This window comes from Acaromyces ingoldii (assembly GCF_003144295.1).
Source record: "Acaromyces ingoldii strain MCA 4198 unplaced genomic scaffold FA10scaffold_4, whole genome shotgun sequence".
NCBI lineage: Eukaryota > Fungi > Basidiomycota > Exobasidiomycetes > Exobasidiales > Cryptobasidiaceae > Acaromyces > Acaromyces ingoldii.
This window is the reverse complement of record NW_020290250.1, coordinates 750374-774471: the sequence shown is the minus strand read 5'-3', so window position 1 is coordinate 774471 and position 24098 is coordinate 750374. Positions and strand designations below refer to the sequence as shown.

Here is a 24098-nt window from a genome sequence, read left to right as displayed (position 1 = left end):
ATGTGCTCTGCTGCCGTCTGTCATCAATGGGAAATGCTTGTCTGAAACGTGAGGGTGTCCCCGCTTGATGAGCATGGGCTGCCCCATGTCCGTGTCTGACGCCGTCAGAGGGACAGCATATGGGCCTTTGGGCAGGGCCATGAGGAGCAGGACGACAAAGAGGAGAGAATTCTGCCGGCAGAACATCTCTCTTGACTTCTTGAGCGGTTCTTGTTATCGTTGTGGAATGAGATGAGAAGTGGTGGGATAGAGTTACAAGCGCCCATTTCTTGCTCGTCTTTTAATTTCGAGAGACTGGTACCGTTGGCCTCGCGGGGCGACATCCTGCCAGCATCAATGCTTGCAATGCGCGGCGCAGGGGGCTTTCTAGTCCATCGGCCCAAGTTTTTCCATAGAATTGCGGCTGTTGCGCTGGAAACAAGAGCAAACGCCCTCTTGCAGCCCACTCTTAGCACAGCCGCCTTCGAATGCAATAGCCCCTCGGAAGCCTGCCTTCGACCCTGAAGTGGCCAAAGGTACTCGCCCCGAAAACGAGAAGTTATTCGAAAGCCAGTAAGTGGACCGCGCTTGATCGGCCGACCGGACCTCAAGTGGAGAGCAAAAACACGTGCGTGTTAGACGCGCGGCTTGGAAGACTGCCATCGTTGACGTCTGTCTGCCTTCTACAACACCTATCTCCCTAGAACGCCTGGAGCAAATCGCAATGGTCGCGCCCATTACATCGGCCGGTGAGTGATTCTGGTAGAAAGGAACCACTCAATCAATAAAGCTGACTGTCTGACCCTCTCACCTTTCAGCCGGTGTCGTGGCTTTGCTCGACGAGCCTGAGCCGGAGCTCCAGACGTACGCCCTGCAGAAGCTCGACAGCATTGTCGGTTCGTTCTGGGCCGAGATTGCAGACAGCATCACAAAAATGTGAGTAATGGGCGGTTACACTTAGCATCGTGCGTGTTATGGGCTTCTCGCTCAAATATGCCTCTGTCGCTTTCAGCGAAATTCTGTACGAGAACCCTCGCTTTCCGGACCGAGAATTGGCAGCTCTCGTCGCTTCCAAGGTCTTCTTTCACCTCGGCGAAGAGAATGAGGCGCTGTCATTTGCCCTCGGCGCCGGAAAGCTGTTTGACGTAGACAAGAAGGACGAGTACACGGACACGGTCATCTGTGAGTGTCCCGACTGTGCTTCCTTCGCGAAGGCGGTGCTGACGTTGAACGACACCAGCCAAGGCCATCGATCAGTACATTGAGGCGACATCAAGCAAGGATGCGACGGCTGACGCACGGCTTGCCTCTATCGTGGAGCAGATGTTCTCACGCTGCATTGCCGACAAGGAGTACCGCCAGGCACTCGGCATTGCCCTCGAAACGAAGCGGCTCGACGTCATTGAGGAAGTCTTCAATGTCACGAGGGATCAGACGCTTCTGACATACGTTCTTGAGGCCGTCATGGGCGTTGTACAGACGCTGGAGGTTCGCAACCAGGTGCTTCATCTCCTCGTCAAGCTCTTCAAGTCGCTTCCTTCCCCCGATAACTTCTCCATCGCCCAGTGCTACGTCTATCTCAATGCACCCCAGCTTGCTTCGGAGCTTCTCTACGACCTTGTGCGAAAAGCCCACAATGACGCTTCGGCCTCCTCCTCGGCCAACACAGAGAATGATCCTCTGCTCGTCGCATACCAAGTGGCCTTCGACCTGGCAGAGAGTGCTACACAAGAGTTCCTCGAGAATGTCCGGACCAAGCTACTGGAGACAACAGACGGCAAGAGCAAGACGAAGCCCGAGGATGGTGGAGACGTCAGCATGGAGGGCGCGGGTACCAGTGATGAGCCCGAGAGCACGGCGGACGGCTGCATCACGCGCATCCGCTCCATTCTGCTTGGCGAAGAATCGATCCAGCTCTATCTCGATTTCCTACAGCGCTCTAACCATGCTGATCTGGCCATCCTCAAGGCGACAAAGGATGCGCTCGATGCGAGGAGCAGTGTTTACCACAACGCAATGACGTTTGCAAATGCTTACATGAATGCCGGTACGACGAGCGACAGCTTCCTGAGGGAGAACCTGGACTGGCTGGCCAAGGCGAGCAACTGGAGCAAGTTCACGGCTACGGCTGCGCTGGGTGTCATCAACAAGGGCAACCTGAAGGAAGGCCTCACGATGCTGCGCCCATATCTGCCTCACGACGGTGTTTCGAGTTCCGTCTACTCAGAGGGTGGCAGCCTTTTCGCCCTTGGGCTCATCCATGCCAACCATGGCAACGAGGTCATGGAGCTGCTCACGACCACGCTCAAGAACAATCCGGCCGAGATCGTTCAGCACGGAGCTGCGCTTGGCATCGGTGCTGCAGGCATGGCAACGGGCAACGAGGAGGTCTATGAGGAGCTTCGAAACGTCCTCTACACCGACTCGGCGGTGGCAGGAGAAGCATCGGGCTATGCTATGGGCCTTGTCATGCTCGGCACGGCCTCGGAGAAGGCTGTCGAAGAGATGCTCACGTACGCTCACGAGACTCAGCACGAAAAAATCATCCGCGGTCTGGCCATTGGTCTGGCTTTGCTCTTCTACGGACGCGAAGAAGAGGCCGACGTCATGATTGACCGCCTGATGAGCGACAAGGATCCCATCCTGCGCTACGGTGGCATCTACACCATTGCGCTTGCTTATGCCGGCACGGGCAACAACAAGGCGATCCGCAGGCTGCTCCACGTTGCCGTCTCCGACGTCAACGACGACGTTCGCCGTGCTGCTGTGACCAGTCTAGGCTTCCTCTTGTTCCGCAACCCGACGCAAGTCCCTCGCATCGTGCAGCTGCTCAGCGAGAGCTACAACCCACACGTACGATACGGTTCTACACTGGCACTTGGCATCGCCTGCGCCAGCACTGGCCTGGACGAAGCTGTCAATCTACTTGAGCCCATGATGAAGGACCCTGTCGACTTTGTCCGTCAGGGCGCCTCGATTGCGCTCTCCATGATTCTGATCCAGCAAAACGAGAACCTCAATCCGCGAGTGGCGTCGGTGCGCACCGCATTCGAGAAGACGCTCAACGACAAGCACGAGGACGCCATGGCCAAGTTTGGCGCTGCGCTCGCTCAGGGCCTCATTGACGCCGGCGGCCGCAACGTGACAATCGGCCTCCAGAGCAGGGGTGGAAGCGCAAACATGCCCGCCATCGTCGGCATGGCTCTCTTCACCCAGTTCTGGTACTGGTTCCCGATGGCTCACTTTGCCTCGCTCGCCTTTACACCCACGGCCCTGATCGGTCTGGATCGCGAGCTCCGTATTCCTGCCTTTGACTTCAAGAGCAACGCCAGGCCCAGCTTCTTTGCTTACCCGCAACCGGCCAAGAAGGAGAGCGAGAAGAAGGTCGAGAAGGTCGAGACGGCCGTTCTCTCGACGACGGCCAAGGCGCAACAGCGCCAAAGGGTCAAGGAAAGAGAAAAGGCAAGAGAGGAGCGCGGCGACAGCATGGAAGTCGACGAGGTCAAGAAGCCCGAGGCAGCCAAGGTCGAGAGCGACGAAAAAGCAAGCGATAAGGAGACGAAGAAGCTCAAAAGGGAGCGCAAGCCGGCCGAGCCTTCGTTCTCCATGGTGCCCAACTTCTCTCGAGTTGTGCCCGCGCAGCTCAAGTACGTCGACTTCCCACCGGAGTCAAGATACCTCCCGATCCGTCCAGTCCTCGGTGCCGGAGGCGGTCAGCTCCACGACGTCTACAACACGAGCACCGTGGCGCCCAAGGGCAAGCTTGGGATCTTTGGCAGCGCCTCGCCTGCTCCCGGTGGCAGTGGCCGCGTGACGCCCAGTGTTCTCGCCGGAGGTGCTAAACAACAACAGCAGCAGCAGCAGCCATTCATCAACAAGGTGGCTGCTGCCGTGGGCGCTTCTCCGGCTGTCGCTGCACAGAGCGGGCCCTCTGCCGAGTCGGCTCGCTCCATCTCCTCGTCGAGCATCGGCGGCGGCGGTGGCATTTTGCTCCTCGTTGATCGGAAGCCCAAGGACAACTTTGATGGCATTCGTCTCGATGCTGGCAACACTGGTGGCGCGGCCGGCGACACTTCAGCTGCGAACACAGGCGCACCAGCGGCCATCAACGACCCAAGAGCGCCCAACAGCGACGAGATGAGCCCAGAGGACCTCGCGGCAGTCCAGGCGGCCCTCATGGCCGACGACGAGGAGCTGCAGAATGAAAAGGACGAGACAACGGGTGTCAACCCGAACAACCGACGGGATGGACAGGGTGACGGCGACAACCCTCCAGGCGGCGCCGGCGCTCCCGAGGCTCGTTGAGCGCAGCCTCTGGTCTAATCTTTTGCAAAACAAATCTAGTTTCTCCCTCTCTGATCAATAACAAATGGCAAATGCTCAAAGACTCCGGACACAGTAGGCAGCAGCAAAGAAAAGGAGATTGTAGTTTGTTGCTTGAATGCGGAAAAGACTGAGAAGAATAGTGGTACATGGGATCAATAACGGCCTCTCTTTGACGGCGGCCCATCTGCTCTACCGTAGCCGTCGCCAGACCCGTATCCGCCCCCAGGAGGTCCATAGCCACCACCACCGGAGTAACCGGCCGGTGGACCAGCAGAAGGTGGCCCTCCAAAGCCGCCCCTTGCTCCTCCGCCGTAGCCTCCTGGCCCTGCTCCTCCTCTTGGGGGTCCGTAGCCTCCTCCTCCTCCAGCACCACCACCTGGTCCTGGTGGGGCACCATAGCCGCCTCTGGGCGGTCCACCGCCAAAGCCGTCCCGCGGTGGCCCACCGAATCCTCCGCCGCCTCTTCCTCTTCCAAATCCTCCACCGCCACCTCGTCCGCCTCTGAATCCACCCCGCCCCCCAAAGCCGCCGCGCATACCCATGCCCATCCCGACTGTGCGCGATGTCCCGTCATCTGTCAGTATTCGAGAGCCTGAAGATGGAGAGGAGAGACAAGAGAAGAAATACTCACATGCGGGCATGGCCTCCTGCACGGGTTCCTTCTTCTTGCGCGTGAGCCCACCTAGTCCACCGCCCAGCCGCATCGGCTTCCAGTCCTTGACGGTCCTGCCCCGCTCGACATCGACCATGAGCCGCCGACCGTGGATCTTGATGCCCTCTGCATCCTTGTAGGCGGCCCGCATGTCGCGCTCGTGCTGGTAGACGACAAATGCGTAGCCCCGCGATTTGCCCTCGCGATCGCGGACGATGCGGATGCGCGAAATGGGGCCGTACATGTCAAACTCCCGCGCAAGGTCCTTTTCAGTGGTCGAGTAGTCCTGTGTGCATTAGAGAGAGCTTGAGTGAGCACATTGAAAAAAAAAAGGGGAGAGGCCGACTCACCAGCCGGGAGAGGAAGAGCGTCGTGAATGGATCGCCTTGCGCCTCTGGGTCACTCTTCGGATCGTCTGGAAGAAAGAAAGAAGAAGCAGTCCATCATACCAAGGTCAGCTCGAGCCCAGCTATCGAAAGGAAAGGGAGAGAAATCCTCACAGCTCTCCAAGCCCTTTTTTTTCTTTTCCTCCTTTTCCTTTGTCTTCTGCTCCCTCCGCAGGTCCCTCTTTGTCTGCTCCGCATACGTCAGCTCGCCCTCTGCATTCTCGTCCGGCACGTCGTTGGTGGCCTCGCCCTTGTCGGCCGCCTCCTGCCGCACGCGCTCCAGAAAGGCGGCGACTCCCTCGAGTGGCCGGTGCGTCTTGGCTGGCCGGGCCGTGAGGTCCTTGTCGGTCGACAGTGCCGGCACATACGACAGCGGCGGCCTGGCCGCAAACAGGCGCAGGAGCTGCGGCGGTAGTTGGTGCGTCATCGCTCGGCAACAGACAAGCCACCGGGCGGCTTGCTTCTGAAAAAAGAAGAAAGAAAAAGGAGGAAGAAGATCGAAGAATGAGGAGGAAAAGTGGCAGTGGGGAACGAGCGTCCGTCGTTGGCGATGAAAGGAAGAATGGCTTCTCCCCCGATTGCAGGAAAATCAAAGACCACGCGCACGCGCCCTAGCCTGACATTTTGAACGAAGACAGCTCTCTTCGTCCGTCCGTTCGCAATCCTCGTCGCGCCGTAGTATCACCACCAGCTTCTCCACTCGCGACGGCTCTGCTTGGACTGTGGGCCTTCTCTCACAGCGAACACTAGAATAAGAAAGAAGGCATCGAAATCGAGCCGCGACAAGGATGGCATCCCGAGGCAATTCGGCGGCCGCCGGCGCAGGCTCCACCTCTGCCTCTGCCTCTGGCAGCGGTGGGGGAGGGGGAGGAGGCATCTCAAAGGCCTACAGCTCGCACCTGGCCATCCAGACAGACGCTGCAAAGTACCGTGGAAAGTACAAGGAGCTCAAGAAGAAGGTCCGCCAGATTGAGATGGTGCGTTTGTTTCCGTCCACCACGCCCCTTGCTTGCATTTGCACTGACGCAGCGAGAGGGAAAAACAGGAGAATGACAAGCTGCACTACAAGACGCTGAGGATAAAGAGGAACATCCAACGGATGAGACTAGAGCGGGCGTGAGTTTGCGTTGTGTTGGTGCGTAGCAGATGTGTCCAACTGACTAACGTGCTCTCCTTTCACCTTCGCTAGGATCCTCTACGAGCGTCTCGAGGCCGAGCTGGGTGCCAGCGCCGATCTCTCAGCACGAGCAACGGCCGCCAATCCACAGGCGGCCGATTTCAACCAAGGCGCTCCTCCGCACCACCACGCTCCACCTCTCCCGCCGCCTCACCACCACCATCAGCACCACCATCGTTCTTCACATGGAGGCAGCGACTACCGCCAGCGCAGCGACGAGGCTGCCGGTGCCCCGTCCCGCAGTGGGCCCAGCCCGTCGTACAGCCCGTCACCCGCCAGCCAGCGGAACATCGGTGCCGGTACCTCTCAGCAGCAAGGTGCTGCAGCTGCCGTGCCGCCCGCTCGATCGAGTAGGACAGGCGCAGTGATGGATTACAGTCCTTCGCCGGAGGGAGACCCTGCACCACCCTCGGACGATGTTGTGGCACCCGCGTCTGGCAGGACCTCTCCGCTGCCAACAAATGCTGCATCAGCCGCGGAGGGTGGCTCGAGGGGAGGCGCAGGAAGCATGAAGGTGACACTCAAGAGGGGCAACAACCATTCCAATGGCTCAAACAACGGCAGCGCAAAAGAAGGGTCCTGGTAGTCCATGTACACATGCACAGACACACGCTCTTCTCTCTCTTCCTATTTCATCTCTTGATTCAAAATATTCTCTGGAAAAAGGCTTCTGTCCTTACTTGGGCAACGTCATGAACGGTGGCTTTTGTCTATACATGCGTTTCGGAAAGTAGATCAAGTCTCCTTCCAAGGGTACTCAAATTTGGGCCCGTCCTTTCTTCGCCAGAGCTTGCGCCTGCAGGTGTTGTCAGCTTTTGAACCCCCTATCAATGCTGTATTTACAAGAAGGGAACCCACTTTGTCTTGGTCTTTGTGTTTTCGACAAACACTTCGACGCACATGCGGTCCTTGAAGTTGCGAATGTACCTCGGGCTCCAGAGCTCATGGGCGATGCCGAGGTCCTTGCAGCACCGCATCAGGGCGTTGGACTTGGCGGCCTCGGACGCCGTCGCGACGCCGCTTGGGTCAAAGTACTCTTGCTCGCCACGCGCAGTCGATACGAACCTGTCGAGGTCCCCGCGACATACCGTCAGCACAGAGAGCGAGTGCGCGAGCAAGGGGGGAATAAGGTGACTCACCGACCAAGGCAGACAAGAGCCCACTCTCGACTGACAATCTTGTCGCCCACATTTGTCTCTCCCCGCGGCGCCAGACCCCACCCTCCTGGGCCAAAGGCCCGGTTGAGAATCCGCCGGTACTTGATCTCTGGCAGGTACAGCAGCCCGTCGGGCTTGATCTCGACGTCTTCCTCGTTGATGGGCGCTTCGAGGATCTCGGCCACCTCTCTGGGAAACGGCTGAGTAGACATGCCCTGGAACGATGTTGCCCAGTCATGGTTGAAGCTGTCATCAGACGAGCTCGTGAAGCTGTTGCCGTTGCCGCCGTTTCGCGCCAGGTGCGGGGCCGCAACGGATGCGTCCGTGACGGGCGCCGAGGGGCCTGGAGCAGCCGGCCGCGAAGAGAGGTCCTCGGGCGCCGTCGAGTTGCCCGAGGCCGAAAGTTGAGGTCCGCCGGTACGGGGTGGAGCAGCGGCGCCCTTGACGCTCGACGGGAGCGGATGCAGATCCGCAGCCGATGTCATGGCGCCCATCTCCTGAGCATCCTCGACGGATGGGGAGCCCGACGACGAGGTCGGAGCTTTGCGCTGCTGGGTGTTTCTCGTCGGGCCCGATGCGTAGCTCCTCAAGCTGCCAGCAGCAAGCGCGGGCTGTCTAGGGCTCCAGATTCTCTGCCTCGCTGCTGCGGCGAGCGCACCTTGTCCGATCCTGGCGAGAGTCATCGTTTGTGTTGATCGGCAGGTTGACAAGGTGGAGCGACGACCGCTAGGCTGACAAGCGCGAAGGCTTGGAGTACGGGACTCGGGCAGTGGAAGGACCACACGTGAGTGAGCTCGAGCGACATTTTTGATTTTTCTGAATTTTTTGAGCCTCCAAGCAAGAAGGCAAGCAAACAAGCAAGCACCCAAAGACAAGCAAGCAGGCAGCGATGGTGAAGAAGAAAGGAGGGAGCCGCCAGCATGCGCCCGCCATTTCTGACCCGCGCTTCGCAAGGCTGCAGACGGATCCCAGATTCCTGAAGCCGAATCGAGATGAGTCCAAGGTCGTCGTTGACGATCGCTTCAAGTCGTTGCTTGCTCCGTCGGCCTCCGAAGGTTCAAAGGCCAAGAAGAAGGCGGCGACGGACAAATATGGAAGAAAGACTGGAAAGGAAGAAAGGGAGAGAGAGGAGAAGGAGATGAGACAGCTGTATCGTCTGGAAAACGGAGACGAAGATGAAGAAGATGAGGACGACGACGATGATGATGATGATGAAAGCGAGGGTGAAGTCGGAACGGAGGCAGGAAAGGGTTTCATCGACTATGCCCGTGGCGAGGGGGAGCTCGAAAGCAGCTCAGACGAGGAGAGCTCGTCAGACGAAGCAAGCAGCTCAGACGAGGGAGAGGACCCCGTCGTCATCGGAAGCTCGGCTGCACGGAGGCGCGAACGCAAACGACAGGAGGCACAGGAGGAGGACGATGATGAAGAGGAAGAAGGAGAAGAGGGAGGCTATTCGGATCTAGACGAAGGCGCCCTGGCTGAGCTCGACGCCCAGGCCGAGCGGACCGTAGCTCGAGAAGGGGTCTCGTCGTCATCAGTCAAGGGCAAGTCAGCCCCCAAGAAGATCGGGGACACCCGTCGACTGGCAATCGTCAACATGGACTGGGACCACATCCGTGCTAGAGATCTGTACAAGGTCTTCACCTCGCTCATTTCGCCTGCCGCTACTCGCCTGCCAGGACAGTCAACGTCGAGTCTGGCTCTAGAGGAGAGCGTCCCTCGCCGAAAGAACCGGAATGGGACAGAGGCGGCGGCACAGATCGCCCCCGTTCGGGGACGCATCGAGCGTGTTCGAATCTACCCCTCCAACTTTGGGCGGGAGAGAATGGCGAGGGAAGACCGAGAGGGCCCGCCAAAAGAGATTTTCAGGGATGAGTCGTCGGAATCCAAGTCCAAAAAGAAGAAGAAGAAAAGCAAGAAGAGAGAAGACAGCGAAGACGAGGAAGAGGACGATCTCTTCGATGTCGACGACGGCGGCGAATTCGATGAAGAGGCTCTTCGAAACTACCAGCTTGAGAGGCTCCGGTACTACTACGCCATTGCCACTTTCAATAGCCCCCAAACGGCGCGCCATGTTCTGGACGAAATCGATGGGACAGAGATGGAACGCACGGCCAATGTCTTTGACCTCAGCTTTGTGCCGGACGACATGGACTTTCCTGAGAAGGCAGCTTCTTCGCAGGATCCGTCTGACGAAGGTTGGCGCGATGAGGCGACAGAGCTCAGCGATGGGGCTAATTACAAGGGTGTTGACTTTACGACTGATGTGAGTGCACGATGCAATCCTAACCTAGCCCTCCTTCTGGTTGCTTATGTTCGTATTCGGTCTCCCCGCAGGCTCTTCGTCACTCTAAAGTCAAACTGACTTGGGACGCCGACGACCCCGAGCGAAGCAAAGTCACACGGCAGCTGGCGCAGAAGGCCCTCACAAGCGACGAGATTCGCGATGAGGATTTCAAGGCGTACCTCGCCTCTGGCAGTGAAGACTCTGCTGGGTCACAGGACGAGGACGATGAAGACGACGATGGGGCAGAGGCAGCGGGTCAAGGGCAGAGGGAGAAATTCCGTGCGCTCCTAGGCCTCGGCAAAGAAGAAGCCAACGGGCAGAGCTCAAGCAACAGACGGGGAAAGACCTCTTCGTCGGCCTTTATGGATGGCAGAAAGAGCCGCGGAGGCGAGGATGGCGAAGAAGGTGATATGCAAATCACGTTCATGCCTGGCCTGAGCGAGGCAGCGGCGCGCAAGCAGAAGGGCGGCAAGACCAAGGCTGACGGGGAGGACGACGAAGAGACGACGTTGGAAAAGTACATGCGCAAGCAGCGTGAGAAGAAAGAGCGACGCAAGAAGGGCGCTGACAAGGACGCCATCGAGCTCGACGACGGAGAGACACAGGGAGGAGAAGGAGAGAAGATGACCTTTGACGATCCCTTTTTCCAAGAGGATGGAGACGACGAGATCGATTTCGATGCTGCACTGCGGGCGGAGCAAGCGAAGGAAAGGAACAAGGACGGACCTGCCGGAAAGAAGGCCGGAAAGGGCGGGAATACTCTGCTTAATGGAGGCGATGAGGAGGAGAGAAGAGCCCGAGAGGAGCTGCAGCTCATGGTTGACTCCGATAGCGAGGGCGAGGGCGCCACCGAGCGGAGCGGCCGCGGCCACTTCAGCATGGCTGACATTCTCAAAGCGGAGAAAGAAGGGGCAAAGGACAAGAAGTCTCGGTGGGCTAAGAAAAAGGCGGCAAAGGAGGCGCGCAAGAGGGGACTCGGCGGAGAGGAAGACAAGAGACAGACGCAGGACGGCTTCGAGCTCAACGTCCAGGACCCCAGATTCGAGGGCGTGTTCAAGGACCATCGATTCGCGCTTGATCCGAGCCACCCTAGCTTTATCAAGACGAAGAACATGGACAAGCTTCTGGAGGAGAAGAGAAAGAGACAAGCGAGAAAGGGTGGTGCAGCTGAGGAAGGGGCTCCCAGCCAGCGCAGCAACGGCAAGGGGCAAGGGGTCGGCGACGACTTGCAAGATTTGGTTCAGTCGATCAAAAAGCGCGCAAGCACCGATTCTGCGCCGGCGACGACAAAGAAGAAGCGAGCAAGGACCTGAGGAGGAAGATGATATATCGTATGATGTTGTATTCCTAATCCTACTACCATTGCCATTACTGCCGATGATCTCTAAAGAGGTCTACTTTGCTCTTTTTATACTCCCGTGTCTCTTTTGTCCTGTCTTCACCGCCCACGTTGCCCCAACCCCTCAATGGTATAACGACGACGGTGGCGTTGTCGTCTGACCCGAGCTCCTCTGCGTACCTGAGCACGTTCTTTGCCGCATCGTGTGGATGCTGCGCGCCTCTGCACAGGTCCACGACCTCCTGATCGCTGACCACGCCCCCAATCCCATCACTGAAGCACACGACGAATGCGAAGTCATCGCCCTTGAGGACCTGCGAGATGACCTCTGGCTCAGCCGTGACGCCTGCCTTCTTGAAGTGCGAATCCCCAAAGGCTCGCGTGTTGGCCAGGGCTCCCATCCAGCGCGCCTCGCCGAAGCTGTCGGTGATGAGGCCGGCCCCGACACGACGAAGCCGTTCGGCCTCTGCACGGTCGTCTGGGTGGTGATAGTTTGTGAGTGGGATCGCGTGGCCGTCCGACGTGGGGCAAAGGAGCATGCGGGTGTCTCTATGGAGGAGAAGAACCGGAGATTAGCAGAGTGATGGAGCAAAGGGAAACCGTTGGATGTGCTCACCCAATGTGAATCGAAGTGATACTGAGAAGCTTGCTGCTGTACCAAGGCTGCGCAGGCGAGTCAAGACTGTGCAACAGTGCCACGCTCGCCGTCGAACCTCCGACGTTTAGCGATTTTGAGGACTGAATGCGCCGGTCGACGTGCAGCCAGGCCAATGTCGCTCGCTCAGCCAACGTCAAGGGTTCCTTAGCCACCTCGGATGGGGGGTCGATCTTCTCGACAGTGATAAGTCCTTTATCCGGAGCATCCGTCGAAGGACCGCCGAGGCCCTTTGCCTGCGCCACATCTGCAGCGACGCCCGTTGGCACGTCTTCGCCTGACGGTGTGCCTTCTTTGGCAGGAGGCACTGGCGGCTCGTCCTCTGTGTGAGGCACCTTTGGCTCTGAGCCTGCGTCGGAGTCCAAGGCTGGGTTCTGCTTCTTTGGCCTGTGGTGTGCCGCGCCGGGTCGGCTTGCGCGTACTGGCGGAAGAAGATCTTGCCTGACCCATCGGGAGAGCAGCCCGCCGGTGAACCTACGAAAGTATCCGCCTAGACTTCGGGTATACCGCACCGTGTCTGTCGCCATGCTCCCGTCGACCTCTTCGAATGCGCCATGCAATTCATCCCGAAGGAAGCTAGAGATGGCCTGTCCGCCATGACTGTAATGAGATTCCCTGCATCAGCTTGCTTTTCACACTGTCAGCTGCAAGCTACCTGAGACACACCCGTCAAAACACCCGAACCAGACAACCTGTCCCGCAATGGCATCATCCTCGCCGGCATAGACGGGATCCCAACGTCTGCCAGCCTCCTGCAGGACCCTGCTCTTGCTGGTCTGCAAGCTATGCCTCAGCTCCGTGGGGTCGACGTGGACGCACGCGACTTTGAAGGTATCCTCCTGTGTCGGCCTCGAGCCTCGGGTCGTCGCGCTGCCAAAGACGCCTCCCGACCGACCGTCTTTGAGTGGGATTCTGGCAGAAGAGCCGCTGGCCGTGTTGACGCGGAGGTAGTCGTGGTACGGCCTCCTCTGCTGCTGCTGCATGTCCCAGCGCGGCCGGCTCATTCGCCACGCCTTCATCACCCGTGTCGAGCAGCCGCCCGACGGGGACGAAGCCCACTTGACGAGCGACGCCGACGCCGTCGCCCAGTCGTTCCGGCCGACCATTCTCGTCTTCAGTCTTCCCTGCAGCGGTGTCGAGACCGTCACCTCGTCGGGAGAAAGGAAGAGGAGGGAGGGAGGGGAAAGAGAGGCGAAGTTTTTCGAGAAACGCAAAAAATCAAATTTACAAACACGATTCTGGAGCGTGCACGGATGTTTGGAGGAACTTTTGCCGGTGAGTGAGTGAGTGTGCGGCGACCTCGTCGCCAACGCATGCATGCGAGCAGGCGCGCGTGATCTTTTCGTCATCACCACAGCATTCGACTTTTCTGCTCATTGACAGGGCATCATGTGAGTCATTCGTCAAGATGACCTCTTCATCCTACTTAAGAGAAGCCCATTGCTGACCTTTGTGCATAGGTCGAGCACCTCGACTCCCACACCGAGCACGCAGCTCGACCGAGCCAACTTTCTCGAGGCGCCAAAACCGTTCAAGAATGCCGCGTACGGAGCCAAGTCGGCGAACCGTCGCAACAAGACGCTGAAGCAGATCCTCGTCGCCGAACGCGACCTTGCCATGGGTCTCGACGGCGCAAATGGCTCTGGTGGTGGTGGATCGGGTGCAGGACCGGGCAAACGAAAGGGAAAAAAGGGTGCTGAGGAGGTCATGCTGGGCCCTGGCGGGAAGAGATTGGTGGGCGCAGCTGCCAAGGCAGCCAGGAAGAGAGAGGAAAAGGAACGAATTCAAGCGCTCAAGGAGGAGACAGGCGACGATTCAGAGGCAGACGTCACGGCCATGACGGGCGTCGAAGGCGACACCTTGATGGCAGATGTGTCGGTGACGAAGGAGGAGCCTCTAACAGAGGAGCAGAAGGCCGAAGAAGAAGAGAAGGAAAGGCAGGCAAGAGAGAAAGAGCTGCAGAGGAGAAGAAACATACCCTCATGTGAGAGGAAAAGACCTCTTTCGCCCATTGATGTTTGCGACTAACGCTTCTCGAAATCACAGACTCTTCCGTCGAGGCACCACCGAGCCTGCGACCGCGGAAAAAGTACTGCGACATCTCAGGTCTGCTGGTGCGTCTTCCTTCTGCCACTTCTTGTCGTATTCGACACCTGCTCACTTCAAAGGCTCGCTTTCAGGCACCGTACACAGATCCTAAGACGCACTTGCGGTACCATAGCGTGGAAATGTACGAGATCATTAAGACTTTTGTGAGTCAGGATCGCACACTCAAGACCTGTGTGCTGTGCTGAAACATTTTGCCCTACAGGCACCGGGAGTTGACCAATCCTACCTCAATCTCCGTGGCGAGTCGTCGCAAATAAAGTAGCCGTTTGCGACCCTCTTCGTACTTTTACCCTCACTTCCAAGAAAACAACTCTTTCTGCTTCACTCTTTCGGCGACTCTGCCGAAATGTGGTCTGAGAATGGAGAGAATGTGGATCTGATTCCTTCCTTCTCAGTCGTCGACCGTTTTTTCTTCATTTCGTCTCTCTGTCTATCCTGGACGCCAGCTGCCATCCTCAAAAGTAATCAATGCAGTCCCCGACACACGACACCAATCTAGTGGTGGCCGCCCTCCAAGAGGGCCGGGTCGCCCTGGAAGTCGAGCTTGCTCACTGAGAAAAATGCTTGGGGTTAGCCCTTTGACTTGGCCAGGAGAGAAGTAGCAAGAAGGCGAGACTCACCAGAGCCGCACTCGGGGCACCTGTGGAACTCTGTCTCGAGGTTGAGGTGGAGCCAGATGGTGTCGTGGCTTCCTGCCGGGCTTCCCGAGCAGCCAATGATCCTCGTGGGGAACTGTTTGGGGTTTCCACAAATAGTGATGCGACCTTGTGGTCAGTCTACGATTCCTCCAGCGGGGCAGATGAAGATAAGGCCTCACCAAGCTCTTGACAACGATGGGGTCCTTCTTGGTCCCGAGTCGGTCGCTCTCGAGCGGCTCCATGTCGAACACGTCGACGCCCTGGAGCTTGCCCAGGAGCTCAAACCGCTCGAGACCGGTCGACTGGGCCTCGTCCGTGGGAACCTCGCCGGGCTTGCCGCCTTCGCCCTGGATGACGGGCGGTGCGTGCGAGTCGGCGCGCAGGACGGCCGACGTGCGGAGCATCCTGGCGGGAGAAGCCATCGATGCTCGGAGGGGCGCAGCGCGAAGCGCCACAGCGCGGCGGGCGAAGAAGGAGGCCGACATGAGGCGTTTGCAGCAAGAAGGAGAAAGAGTAGGTGGGGTGAGTCGACTGGGAGTGAAGCTGATTGGTAGAAATTGCGATGATGGACGACTTTGGCGGCCGCGAGAAGTTCCGGTCCATTTTCGCTTGCAAATTGCCACGCGACATTTTTTCTGCGAGAGCGCCAATACACGGCTGCAGTTGGCTGCTGCGACCACAAGCTGAAAGGCTTCACCACTACATTCATTAGAGAGGAGAGATCAGCAGCTTTTGAGAGACAGAGCTCTTTTACACAATCAGAGTGTGGACAATGGATGTACCACAGACAAGTAAGGACACAGTGGGGAAAAAGAATCGTTAAGAGGGATGAATATCGAACAGGAAGAAGAAATAGGGGTAGAACCCGGTCGAAGTAGGAAGGGCATCTAGCAAGGGCGAGGAGCACATCTACGGCTTGACCATTTCGGCCGGAGGAGCCTCGACGGTCTTCTGCGAGTTGTCCGGCAGGGCGTGCCAGTAGTCCCGCAGAATTCGGTCCACGTCTTCAACGGTCTGCTCTCGCACATCGGCCAGTGTCTTGACCTTTTGCGTGCAAATCTTGATTTGCTCGTCGGTGAGAGCCAAGCCAAGCTGCTCGGCTCGGCTCTTGATGGCGTTCCACCCAACGAGCCTCGAGCCGATGTTGACATAACGTGACATGCCGAAGTCTTCCGGCTTAAGAATTTCGTACGTCGCAGGGTTGGCCAGAATAGCCTTGGCGTGGATGCCCGCCTTGTGGGTGAAGGCGCAGTAGCCCGTGACGTAGTTGTTGAAGGGCACCTGGATCTGGACGGCGTCGGCGACGAGGTTCTCGACCTCACGCAGCTGGTTGATCTTGTACTTGTTCATGACAAAGTCGCGGTCGACAGTGTACCTATGAACCCGAGAAAATGCATCAGCTTGATTACTCAAATAAGGCAGTAATGAAGGGAGAAGCAGACTCACATTCGGGCGAGGAACCCTCCCAGAGGCACGATACCGTTCCTCTCGCCGATGCCGAGGACGGTCGTGTCAATGTGGGTCGCACCGGCCTCGAGGGCGGCGTAGGCGTTTGCGATGGCACACCCTGTGTCGTTGTGAAGGTGGACCTCGATGTCACACTGGGGCGAGATGACGCCTCGGAGGACCTTGACGAGGTCGTACACCTGCCGCGGGTTGGCCACACCCACGGTGTCGGCGATGCCCACCCGGTTAACGCCGACCTTGTCGACGGCCTGGTAGATGCTCAACAGGTCGACGAGGTCGGACCGGAAGGAGTCTTCAGTCGAGAACCGGATCTCGATGCCCTTGGACTTGACAAACTCGATGACCTCGACGGCCTTCTTGGTGATGTAGGTGATGTCCTTGCCATGCGAGTGCTCGCGCAGGAACTTGCTCGTGCCCATGACGACATCGACGCCATCGACGCCAGTCTCGACGGCGATGCGCGCGTCGTCCATGTGGCACCTGATGTGGGTGATGACCTTGGTCTTGAGACCCAGCTTGCAGATCTTCTCGCAGTCGGCGCGCGACTGCTCGCTGGCTGCGGGGCTCGTCAGCTCGATGCAGTCGACCCCAAGCTCGTCGAGGGCCTTGGCGATCCTGATCTTGGTCTCGGTGTCGAAGAAAGCGTTGGCGAACTGCTCGCCCTCACGCAGGGTGCTGTACATGGACGAAGTGCGGTCAGCTGTGTATGCTCACATGGGCGAACATCAAGTTCGCCTCCTTGTTCGACTCCCGTACCACGCACCTCTCGATGATCTTGAAGTTAGCCAGGTTGCCAGCCGTGACATTTCCGAAAGGTTGCGCCGAGACGCTCCCCCGCGGCTGCTCAGCCTTCTGCTTCGTCAGCGCCTTGTTGTCGATACCGACGTGAGTGTCAGTGATGCCGTTGGCATGGCCGTTGACCTTCTGGACAGGGCCTTCCGAGGGGACGCAGTCGGTGCAGACCATTTTGATCAAGGCTTTGGACATGGTTGGGGTAAGTAATCGGGAAAGAGGATGAAAGGAGATGGCGGCAGCGCTTGCAGGCGGTCTAGAGAAGCACCACGAGAAATGATACGGGCAGTCTCCACTAAGGGAATACTCACAGAGAGACTAAAGGGAGCAGGAAAGGGAGAGACGGAGAGGGGAACGCTGAGGGGCGTCAATGAGGTGAGTAGAGCGCGTCGGAGGTGCGGACGGGCAATCAATGCTGCGTGTGTGCGTATGCGTGTGTCAATCAGTGGCGGCACTCTAAGGCTGAACGCGACAGAGTGACCTTGCCAGGGGGCGGTGAGTTGTGATGCTGGTGAGCGAATGAGGGACGAGAAGAAAGGAAGGCGTCGCGAAGGAGTCACTGTGTGGCCCAATTCGGGGATCGATTTTTCAAATAATTTTTTCCCCCTGCTCGCCCGACAATAACAGGGCGGCGGGTTAAAGGTTGAGTGGGAGCAGCCACGTGGGGATACAACCTCGGCCGATTTGCTTTTTGAGCTTGGTAGCGGATTTGAGCTTGGTAGCTGTGACTCTTTCGCTCTTAAGGGTGACTCTGAGAAGGACGACATCAGCAACACAGCGAGCATGGCCGCACCCGCACCCCACCCAGTCTCGTCTACGAGCAGCGGGCAAGACCCAGCGCAGTCCATGACCGATGGAGTCAAGCAATTGGCCATCAATGGCGATGCGCCGAAAAAGGGAGGCGAAAAGAAAGACAAGTCCAAGGACAAGAAGACTGCCAAGACCGAGGGCGATGTGCCCCTCGAGTTCACGCCCACTCCTGTATTCTTCGCCGAGAGGATGGCCCTGTTCGATCGGCTGAAGAAGGAGCAGGATGAGGCACGGGAAAAGATGGAGAGAAAGGACATTGAGGTGACGATGCCCGATGGCGGAAAACGAAAGGGTGTCGCGTGGCAGACGAGCCCGATGGACATCGCAAAGGAGATCAGCAAGAGCTTGAGCGAGCGAATCATCATTTCGAAGGTCAACAATGCACTTTGGGACCTTGAGCGACCCTTGGAGGAGAGCTGCACGCTCGAATTCTTCGACTTTGAGTCGCCAGAGGGTAAGCGTGTCTTTTGGCACTCGTCGGCCCACGTCCTTGGTGAAGCTGCGGAGCGACACTATGGCTGCCACCTATGCATCGGTCCACCCACCGACGAAGGCTTCTTCTACGAGATGGGCATGGGCCTGAGCGGCGAGCGAGTAGCGAAGCAGGATGACTTTCCTGCACTCGAGAATCTGGTTAAGAGCGCAATCAAGGAGAAGCAGCGCTTCGAGCGAGTCATCGTGACGAAAGAGAATTTGCTCGAAATGTTCAAGTACAACAAGTACAAAGTCCACATTATCTCTTCAAAAATTCCCGACGGCACTTCGACGACGGTCTACCGGTGCGGTCCCATGGTCGATCTCTGCGTCGGTCCCCATGTTCCCCACACCGGCCGCATCAAGGCCATGTCGATCTTGAAGGTGTGTATGCCCGGTCTGCTGAGGAGATTGCAGACGCTTACGACTATCTTTCTGCACAGAACTCGGCTTCTTACTTCCTTGGTGACCAGAAGAATGACTCGCTCCAGCGTTTGTACGGCATCTCGTTCCCCGACTCGAAGCAAATGACGGAGTACAAACAATTCCTCCTAGAGGCAGCCAAGCGGGATCACCGCAAAATCGGCAAGGAGCAGGAGCTCTTCCTCTTCCACGAGCTCAGTCCAGGATCGTGCTTCTGGCTGCCGCATGGAACACGCATTTACAACACCCTCCTCACCTACATGAAGAGCGAGTACCGCAAACGAGGCTTCGAGGAGGTTATTTCGCCCAACATGTACAACAAGAAGCTTTGGGAGACGTCGGGCCATTGGCAGAACTACGAAGACGGCATGTTCATTCTGCCTGTCGAAAAAGAGGAATTTGCTCTGAAGCCCATGAACTGTCCCGGGCACGCCCTCATGTTCGGCTCGCGCGATCGTTCGTACAAGGAGCTGCCCCTGCGCTACGCCGAATTTGGTGTGATCCACCGAAATGAGGCCTCGGGTGCCCTCAGCGGACTGACGAGGGTCCGACGATTCATCCAGGACGACGCCCACATCTTCGCCATGCCTAGCCAGATCGAAGAGGAGATGGACGGCTGCTTTGACTTCCTCGACGCCGTGTACGGCAAATTTGGCTTCACCTTCAAGCTTGAGCTGAGCACGAGGCCCGAGAAGTTCCTTGGCGACATCAAGGTGTGGGACGAGGCCGAGAAGCGTCTTGCAAAAGCTCTCGACAAGTTTGTGCCGGGCAAGTGGGAGCTCAATCCCGGCGACGGTGCCTTTTATGGCCCCAAGATCGACATTACCATCTCGGACGCCATGAAGAGGCAGTTCCAATGTGCTACGATCCAGCTCGATTTCAACCTGCCCGAGCGCTTCAATTTGCAATATCGCACAGCCACTGGACACGGCGTCGAGGGGGAAGCCGCTGGCAAGGAGTACGACCGGCCGGTCATGATCCACCGAGCAGTCCTGGGAAGCCTGGAGCGTTTCATCGCCATTTGCACGGAGCACTTTGGCGGAAAGTGGTAAGTGCTGCATCTCGTCTGTGGAGATAGGTACTGGAGTGGAACTAATTTCTCAATGCCATTCAGGCCGTTCTGGATGTCGCCAAGACAAGTTCTCGTGGTTCCAGTCACGCAGACGGTCTACGGATACGCCGAAGAGGTTCAGTGCCGCCTGGCCCAGGAGGTTGAGCTGTACGTCGATGTCGACCTTTCTTCTGACACGTTGAACAAGAAGGTCAGGAGGGGCGAGGTCGGCGGATACAACTTTGTCATCATCGTTGGCCACGAGGAGATGGAGAAGCGGGCGGTGAACGTGAGAAACGGGCACGGTACCACGGGCAAGGGTAGGGACGAGGCCGTCAGTCTCGACGACGTCTGCGAGAGGTTCAGAAAGCTCAAGGAGAGCAAGAGCCTGGAGAATATCCTGTAAGGGATGACTGGTGCCGATCTGCAATCAAATTTGCCCAATCCTCTTCGCATGTGTGTGGTGTTGCATGCCTTGTTCGCTTGCTCACAAGGAAGAAGATCAAGGCAAAGGGCTCCCTTGGACTGACTGGACTTTTCAACAAGAATAAAATGATGCAGCCATTGCGCTTTCCTTCAAGATAGAATGTCTTATTATTCAGTGAATAGATATCAAGCAAATGAATGTGGTTCGGTGCAATGTACAAGGCCGCTGGAGGAGAGGAAGGAAGGCAGCTGTGTGCCAGCGACGTTGCGCGATCCGTGGAGTCAAATAGAGAAGATGAGAGGTTTGCTCTCATGGGGGGGAGCGAGGGGTAGATCTCGCCCTCTTTGAAAATGGATCGCTTGATCGGGTATGCCCATGATGAAAGTCTTGCTGTCTATGCATTCCGTTGCACAAACCGTCACGATACTGTCGCCCTCGTCATTGTTGCTGAGGCTGGACCCAGCCAGGATTGGTCTTCCTCCGATCGATGACTTCCCTGCCCCTTCTGTCGATCCAGCTCCGGTTGTTGGGCCTGCACAGCACGCTCCGTGTGTTCCGGTATACGGTTCTAAGTGCAAACGGATTCGGATCTTTGCCCGGCACGCCGAGCTTGGAGCAAGGGCAGAGGGACGCCTTCTGCCACCATCGCTGCCCCTTCTCGTCGCCGCCGATCGACGAGGCATTGTCTTCAGTGCCTCCGTAGCGCTTCGTTGTATTGATGCGAATTTGCTCAACCGTCGTCCGGTTCATCCCCACGAGCCGGACGTGGTAGCCAAAGAGCGTGAGAAGTGGCGCCGTGACCATGACTGAAAGCAAAAAGACGACGGCCGTCAGAGGTGCGTGCTTCAGCGCCTGTCCAAAGTCCTTGCCCTCGCCAAAGCCACCACCCGGTAGCCTCTGCGTCGTAGGTCTGGTGAGGAGGTAGAGCTGCACAACGCAGAAGGCAATCGAGATGAAGCAAGCAAGCAAGCTGAAGATGAGAAAGGCGAAAAAGGTAAAGTAGTTTCGCCGGCCGATGCAGGTGTTGAGGAAAGTGCAGTGATGGTCGATATTCTCGACGCAGTTGTCGCATACGCGACAGTGACTGCTCCGAGGCGGCCGGTATGTTCCGCAGGTGTCGCACCACTTGACCTTGAGGTCTGTGCCGTTTCTGACTCGGATCACGCGGGGCAGGGGGACCGCCAAGGGGTCCTCGGGGTCCAGCAGATCCCCGCTCCCGCCAGACGTGCATGGTGGATCTGGGTCCAAGTCTCGAGGGAGCACACCGGGGTCTTTCCATGCAGTGACACTAGGACGACACGTTTGAGCTTTGCATCAGATCGAAACGGGAGCGTTTGGCAACTCACCACATTGACGAGGCAGCGACGAGCCAAACGTATGCAAAGACAATGACGGGCGCCGGGCTCACGTGTCTCCACGTAAAGGGCGCCACAAAGACGAACCAAAGCACGGGCAGGGCGACCATGTACGCGAGGCTGGCGAGGAAGGGCAGGGGGTTGTCGTCGGACGTCATGACGAGGCCAAAGAGGAAGAAGCGATTGGATCCTTTGTGAGCGCGGTACTTGCGTGCGCCCCTTTGACTCTCCTTGGCAGTACCGCCGTCTCTCTTGGAAGGATGAGAGGTAGTAGCGATAGTCGACTGAGGTCTCGACAGCGAGCCGTGCTTGGTAGACAGCATTGAATGGCGCGAGGGCGTTGCTGCTTGGAAGGTCTTGAAATCACCCTGGCTCCGCTGCGAGCTCAGCAGGCCACTTTTACTCCTGCTCGTTCCCGGTCTGATCCCTTTGCCGTTTGCTGTAGAGAAAGATCTGTCGTACTGGTCGCCCCCGGTTTCGGAAGAGGACGAGGCGATCCCAAAGGGGCTCGGTGGCCGCCTGATGCTGTCAACGCGGTTTCGAGACCCAAGCGCCCTGCCATCATAGCCCAGCGGCTCTGGCTCGCCAGAGGAGCCCAACATCATCCCTGCATCGGTCATTTGATGCTCCATGGGCAAGGGTGACGACGCCCGAGCATGAGGCCCCTTCTTTGGTGCAAAAAAGGCTGCAGACGGAAGAATGCTCGGTTGGTGGCCTTCCCGTACCCTTGACGAGATGAAGCCGCTCTCCACAGAAGCAGCCTCTGCATCAACATCGTCTGGCAGCCCCTTTGCAATGTCGTCATCTACGCCACCGCTCGTCGACGCTGGTGCCGCCCCGTCACGCCGGCTCCTCCCGGTAGAGTCGACCGAGGGCGCGCGCGAGTTGGCGTCGCGAAACCGTTGCGACGAGCGCGTGGCCTCGATGCTGCTTCGATAGAAGCTCGCAGTCTCGGGCAGCGCAGAGGCAAAGCTTGACCGTGGAGAGCCTCCATGCCCATGCTGCGACGACGACATGGTGAGGGCGTGATGGCTGCTGCTCTGAACCAACTCGGGGAAGCTAACAGGCAAGGGGCATTCTGAACAGGGCGTTCTAGCGGCCGAGCTTAACGAGTTACGAGTCCAAACCACGTGTCGCGCTTGCTCGGAAATAGGACTCGGTGTGCAAAGAAAGGCCTGATGGCGCTACAGCCGGAAACGCCAATGGATGCTACGCCGCCCCTTGCACAGCTAATGCTTAAGCCAGTGTTAGAGAGAGGAGCGAGAGTAAAGAGTGGGCGAGTTGGTGAACGAGATGTGAGCAGAAAGGACAAGTGTGGCCCAAAATAGCCTTTGTTGCTTGTTCACGTACACCAACTTTTTCCACTGGAGCAAATTTCATCATGAGGATCGGTCTCATTGTCTTGACGGGTGTGCTGCTGCTTGCTGGTCGAGCAGTGAGTGTCCCGACAGGACTCAAGTCCGCTGTTGCATCGACAGAGGGGCAAGACTGGGCCATGGACGATCTCCTGAATTGTCAACAACACGCCCACGTTTGCCCTCCTTCAAATAGAGAACCTTTCAGAAATGATTTGCCGGCACGCCCAGCAGGAAAAGGCAAGACGCTACCGGAGCCCACTGAGGGCAGTCCTCAAAGCTGGAACGAGCAGACTCTGGATGAGCTAGCCGAAAAATTAGCAAGCACGCCATCTGTGGACGACCAGAGACGTCCTGCAACCATTGTAAGAAGAAAACGTAAAGGCGACCTCGAAAGGGAAAGAGTAAAAGGAAAGGGACACGAAAAAGAAGGCGGGACTAGTACACTTAGCGCACAGGGGAGTACAAAGAGTCATGCAGAAGAGAGGACAAGGGAGGCAACACAGGCTAGAAGGAAAGAAAGGGTAACGAGTCAAGAGAAGGGAAAGGAGGCGCTTCCACTCTTCATCCAGAGATATGGGACAAGCAAAGCGAAATTCATGGACGTGAGTGCACAAGCTCAGCTTTCCTGTTCGTGACTTCTCATTCGCAGGGAACACATCTGTATGTGTCCACAGCCAAAAAAATTCGCCAGTCAATTTCCCCAGAAAATACGTAAGGCACAGAAATATCGCTTTCGGCGGCTCAAAGAGAAGATCGAAAAGTGGTATCATATCGTAGATATTGCACCCGAGAATCGGACCAAAGCACAACGGAGGTCTGTGACCGACCTTCGTCTCTTCTTCTTTGATCTCGTCGTCTGTATTTGTCCGTCCTACCGTCTTCCCTTCTGTGGCTGACTTTCTTCTTGTTCTGCTAGAATGCAAAGTGGGATGTAGATAAAGAATTACCAGCCTTGAGGCCGAAGAAGGCTCATGTCAAGCAGAAGGACGAGGAGCACACGAAGTTGATTGGTGACAAAGAGGCGATCGATCCAAAGTCCTCAAGTTCAACGGTGCTCGGGCGACACCAGCATCATGCGACACAATCTGAGGGGCAACCTGCACCTGCATTCCGCGCCTTACACCGTGACACTGTCGTCCCTCTCGATTTGGAACGAAAGGGAGAAACTGAGACCAACGACGGCAATCGGTCGCCTCGGTACCAGAATTCTTTTGACAGTCATGGAAAGAAGAGGAA

At 57.5% G+C, this 24098-nt stretch overlaps 11 protein-coding genes across 11 annotated transcripts; 5 read left to right on the top strand and 6 right to left on the bottom strand.

The window, feature by feature from the left end:
* Nucleotides 1–685: 685 nt before the first annotated feature.
* On the top strand, nt 686–4431 carry FA10DRAFT_242571 (putative RPN2-26S proteasome regulatory subunit). Its single transcript, XM_025519284.1, has 4 exons — nt 686–728; nt 798–915; nt 992–1161; nt 1220–4431. The coding sequence occupies exons 1-4, from the start codon at nt 704–706 to the stop codon at nt 4282–4284; spliced, it is 3378 nt and encodes a 1125-aa protein (XP_025376392.1). The 5' UTR covers nt 686–703; the 3' UTR covers nt 4285–4431.
* Nucleotides 4402–5888, bottom strand: FA10DRAFT_280283 (RNA-binding domain-containing protein). The gene is made up of 4 exons (XM_025523605.1): nt 5458–5888; nt 5308–5372; nt 4937–5243; nt 4402–4858 (listed from the first exon to the last, which is right to left on the bottom strand). The coding sequence occupies exons 1-4, from the start codon at nt 5768–5770 to the stop codon at nt 4458–4460; spliced, it is 1086 nt and encodes a 361-aa protein (XP_025376391.1). The 5' UTR covers nt 5771–5888; the 3' UTR covers nt 4402–4457.
* Nucleotides 5889–5952: 64 nt separating this feature from the next.
* FA10DRAFT_280282 (hypothetical protein) lies at nt 5953–7106 on the top strand (the record flags this gene model as incomplete). Its single annotated transcript, XM_025523604.1, has 3 exons — nt 5953–6320; nt 6389–6459; nt 6533–7106. Exons 1-3 carry the CDS (start codon nt 6132–6134, stop codon nt 7104–7106), a joined length of 834 nt encoding a protein of 277 aa, XP_025376390.1. The 5' UTR covers nt 5953–6131.
* A 1-nt stretch (nt 7107) lies between these two features.
* On the bottom strand, nt 7108–8362 carry FA10DRAFT_302558 (Mgm101p-domain-containing protein; the record flags this gene model as incomplete). Its single annotated transcript, XM_025525140.1, has 3 exons — nt 7108–7316; nt 7379–7585; nt 7660–8362. Coding segments are annotated over 3 exons (971 nt in total), but the record flags the coding sequence as incomplete, so codon positions are not given.
* A 152-nt stretch (nt 8363–8514) lies between these two features.
* On the top strand, nt 8515–11462 carry FA10DRAFT_275583 (hypothetical protein). The gene is made up of 2 exons (XM_025523275.1): nt 8515–9943; nt 10015–11462. Exons 1-2 carry the CDS (start codon nt 8567–8569, stop codon nt 11275–11277), a joined length of 2640 nt encoding a protein of 879 aa, XP_025376388.1. The 5' UTR covers nt 8515–8566; the 3' UTR covers nt 11278–11462.
* Nucleotides 11333–12941, bottom strand: FA10DRAFT_231219 (protein serine/threonine phosphatase 2C; the record flags this gene model as incomplete). Its single annotated transcript, XM_025518846.1, has 3 exons — nt 11333–11852; nt 11920–12558; nt 12625–12941. 3 exons carry the CDS (start codon nt 12939–12941, stop codon nt 11333–11335), a joined length of 1476 nt encoding a protein of 491 aa, XP_025376387.1.
* Nucleotides 12942–13211: 270 nt separating this feature from the next.
* Nucleotides 13212–14550, top strand: FA10DRAFT_302555 (hypothetical protein; the record flags this gene model as incomplete). Its single annotated transcript, XM_025525139.1, has 5 exons — nt 13212–13237; nt 13419–13942; nt 14005–14072; nt 14139–14210; nt 14270–14550. The coding sequence occupies 5 exons, from the start codon at nt 13212–13214 to the stop codon at nt 14327–14329; spliced, it is 750 nt and encodes a 249-aa protein (XP_025376386.1). The 3' UTR covers nt 14330–14550.
* On the bottom strand, nt 14277–15270 carry FA10DRAFT_267774 (COX5B-domain-containing protein). Its single transcript, XM_025522048.1, has 3 exons — nt 14885–15270; nt 14688–14799; nt 14277–14618 (listed from the first exon to the last, which is right to left on the bottom strand). Exons 1-3 carry the CDS (start codon nt 15188–15190, stop codon nt 14563–14565), a joined length of 474 nt encoding a protein of 157 aa, XP_025376385.1. The 5' UTR covers nt 15191–15270; the 3' UTR covers nt 14277–14562.
* A 124-nt stretch (nt 15271–15394) lies between these two features.
* FA10DRAFT_280278 (homocitrate synthase) lies at nt 15395–17554 on the bottom strand. The gene is made up of 4 exons (XM_025523603.1): nt 17276–17554; nt 16936–17149; nt 16152–16847; nt 15395–16080 (listed from the first exon to the last, which is right to left on the bottom strand). Exons 2-4 carry the CDS (start codon nt 17136–17138, stop codon nt 15615–15617), a joined length of 1365 nt encoding a protein of 454 aa, XP_025376384.1. The 5' UTR covers nt 17139–17149; nt 17276–17554; the 3' UTR covers nt 15395–15614.
* Nucleotides 17555–17715: 161 nt separating this feature from the next.
* On the top strand, nt 17716–20348 carry FA10DRAFT_253239 (threonyl-tRNA synthetase). The gene is made up of 3 exons (XM_025519682.1): nt 17716–18632; nt 18692–19719; nt 19786–20348. Exons 1-3 carry the CDS (start codon nt 17748–17750, stop codon nt 20126–20128), a joined length of 2256 nt encoding a protein of 751 aa, XP_025376383.1. The 5' UTR covers nt 17716–17747; the 3' UTR covers nt 20129–20348.
* A 239-nt stretch (nt 20349–20587) lies between these two features.
* On the bottom strand, nt 20588–21827 carry FA10DRAFT_231980 (zf-DHHC-domain-containing protein; the record flags this gene model as incomplete). The annotated part of the gene is made up of 2 exons (XM_025518883.1): nt 20588–21437; nt 21496–21827. 2 exons carry the CDS (start codon nt 21825–21827, stop codon nt 20588–20590), a joined length of 1182 nt encoding a protein of 393 aa, XP_025376382.1.
* Between the last annotated feature and the right edge of the window lie 2271 nt (nt 21828–24098).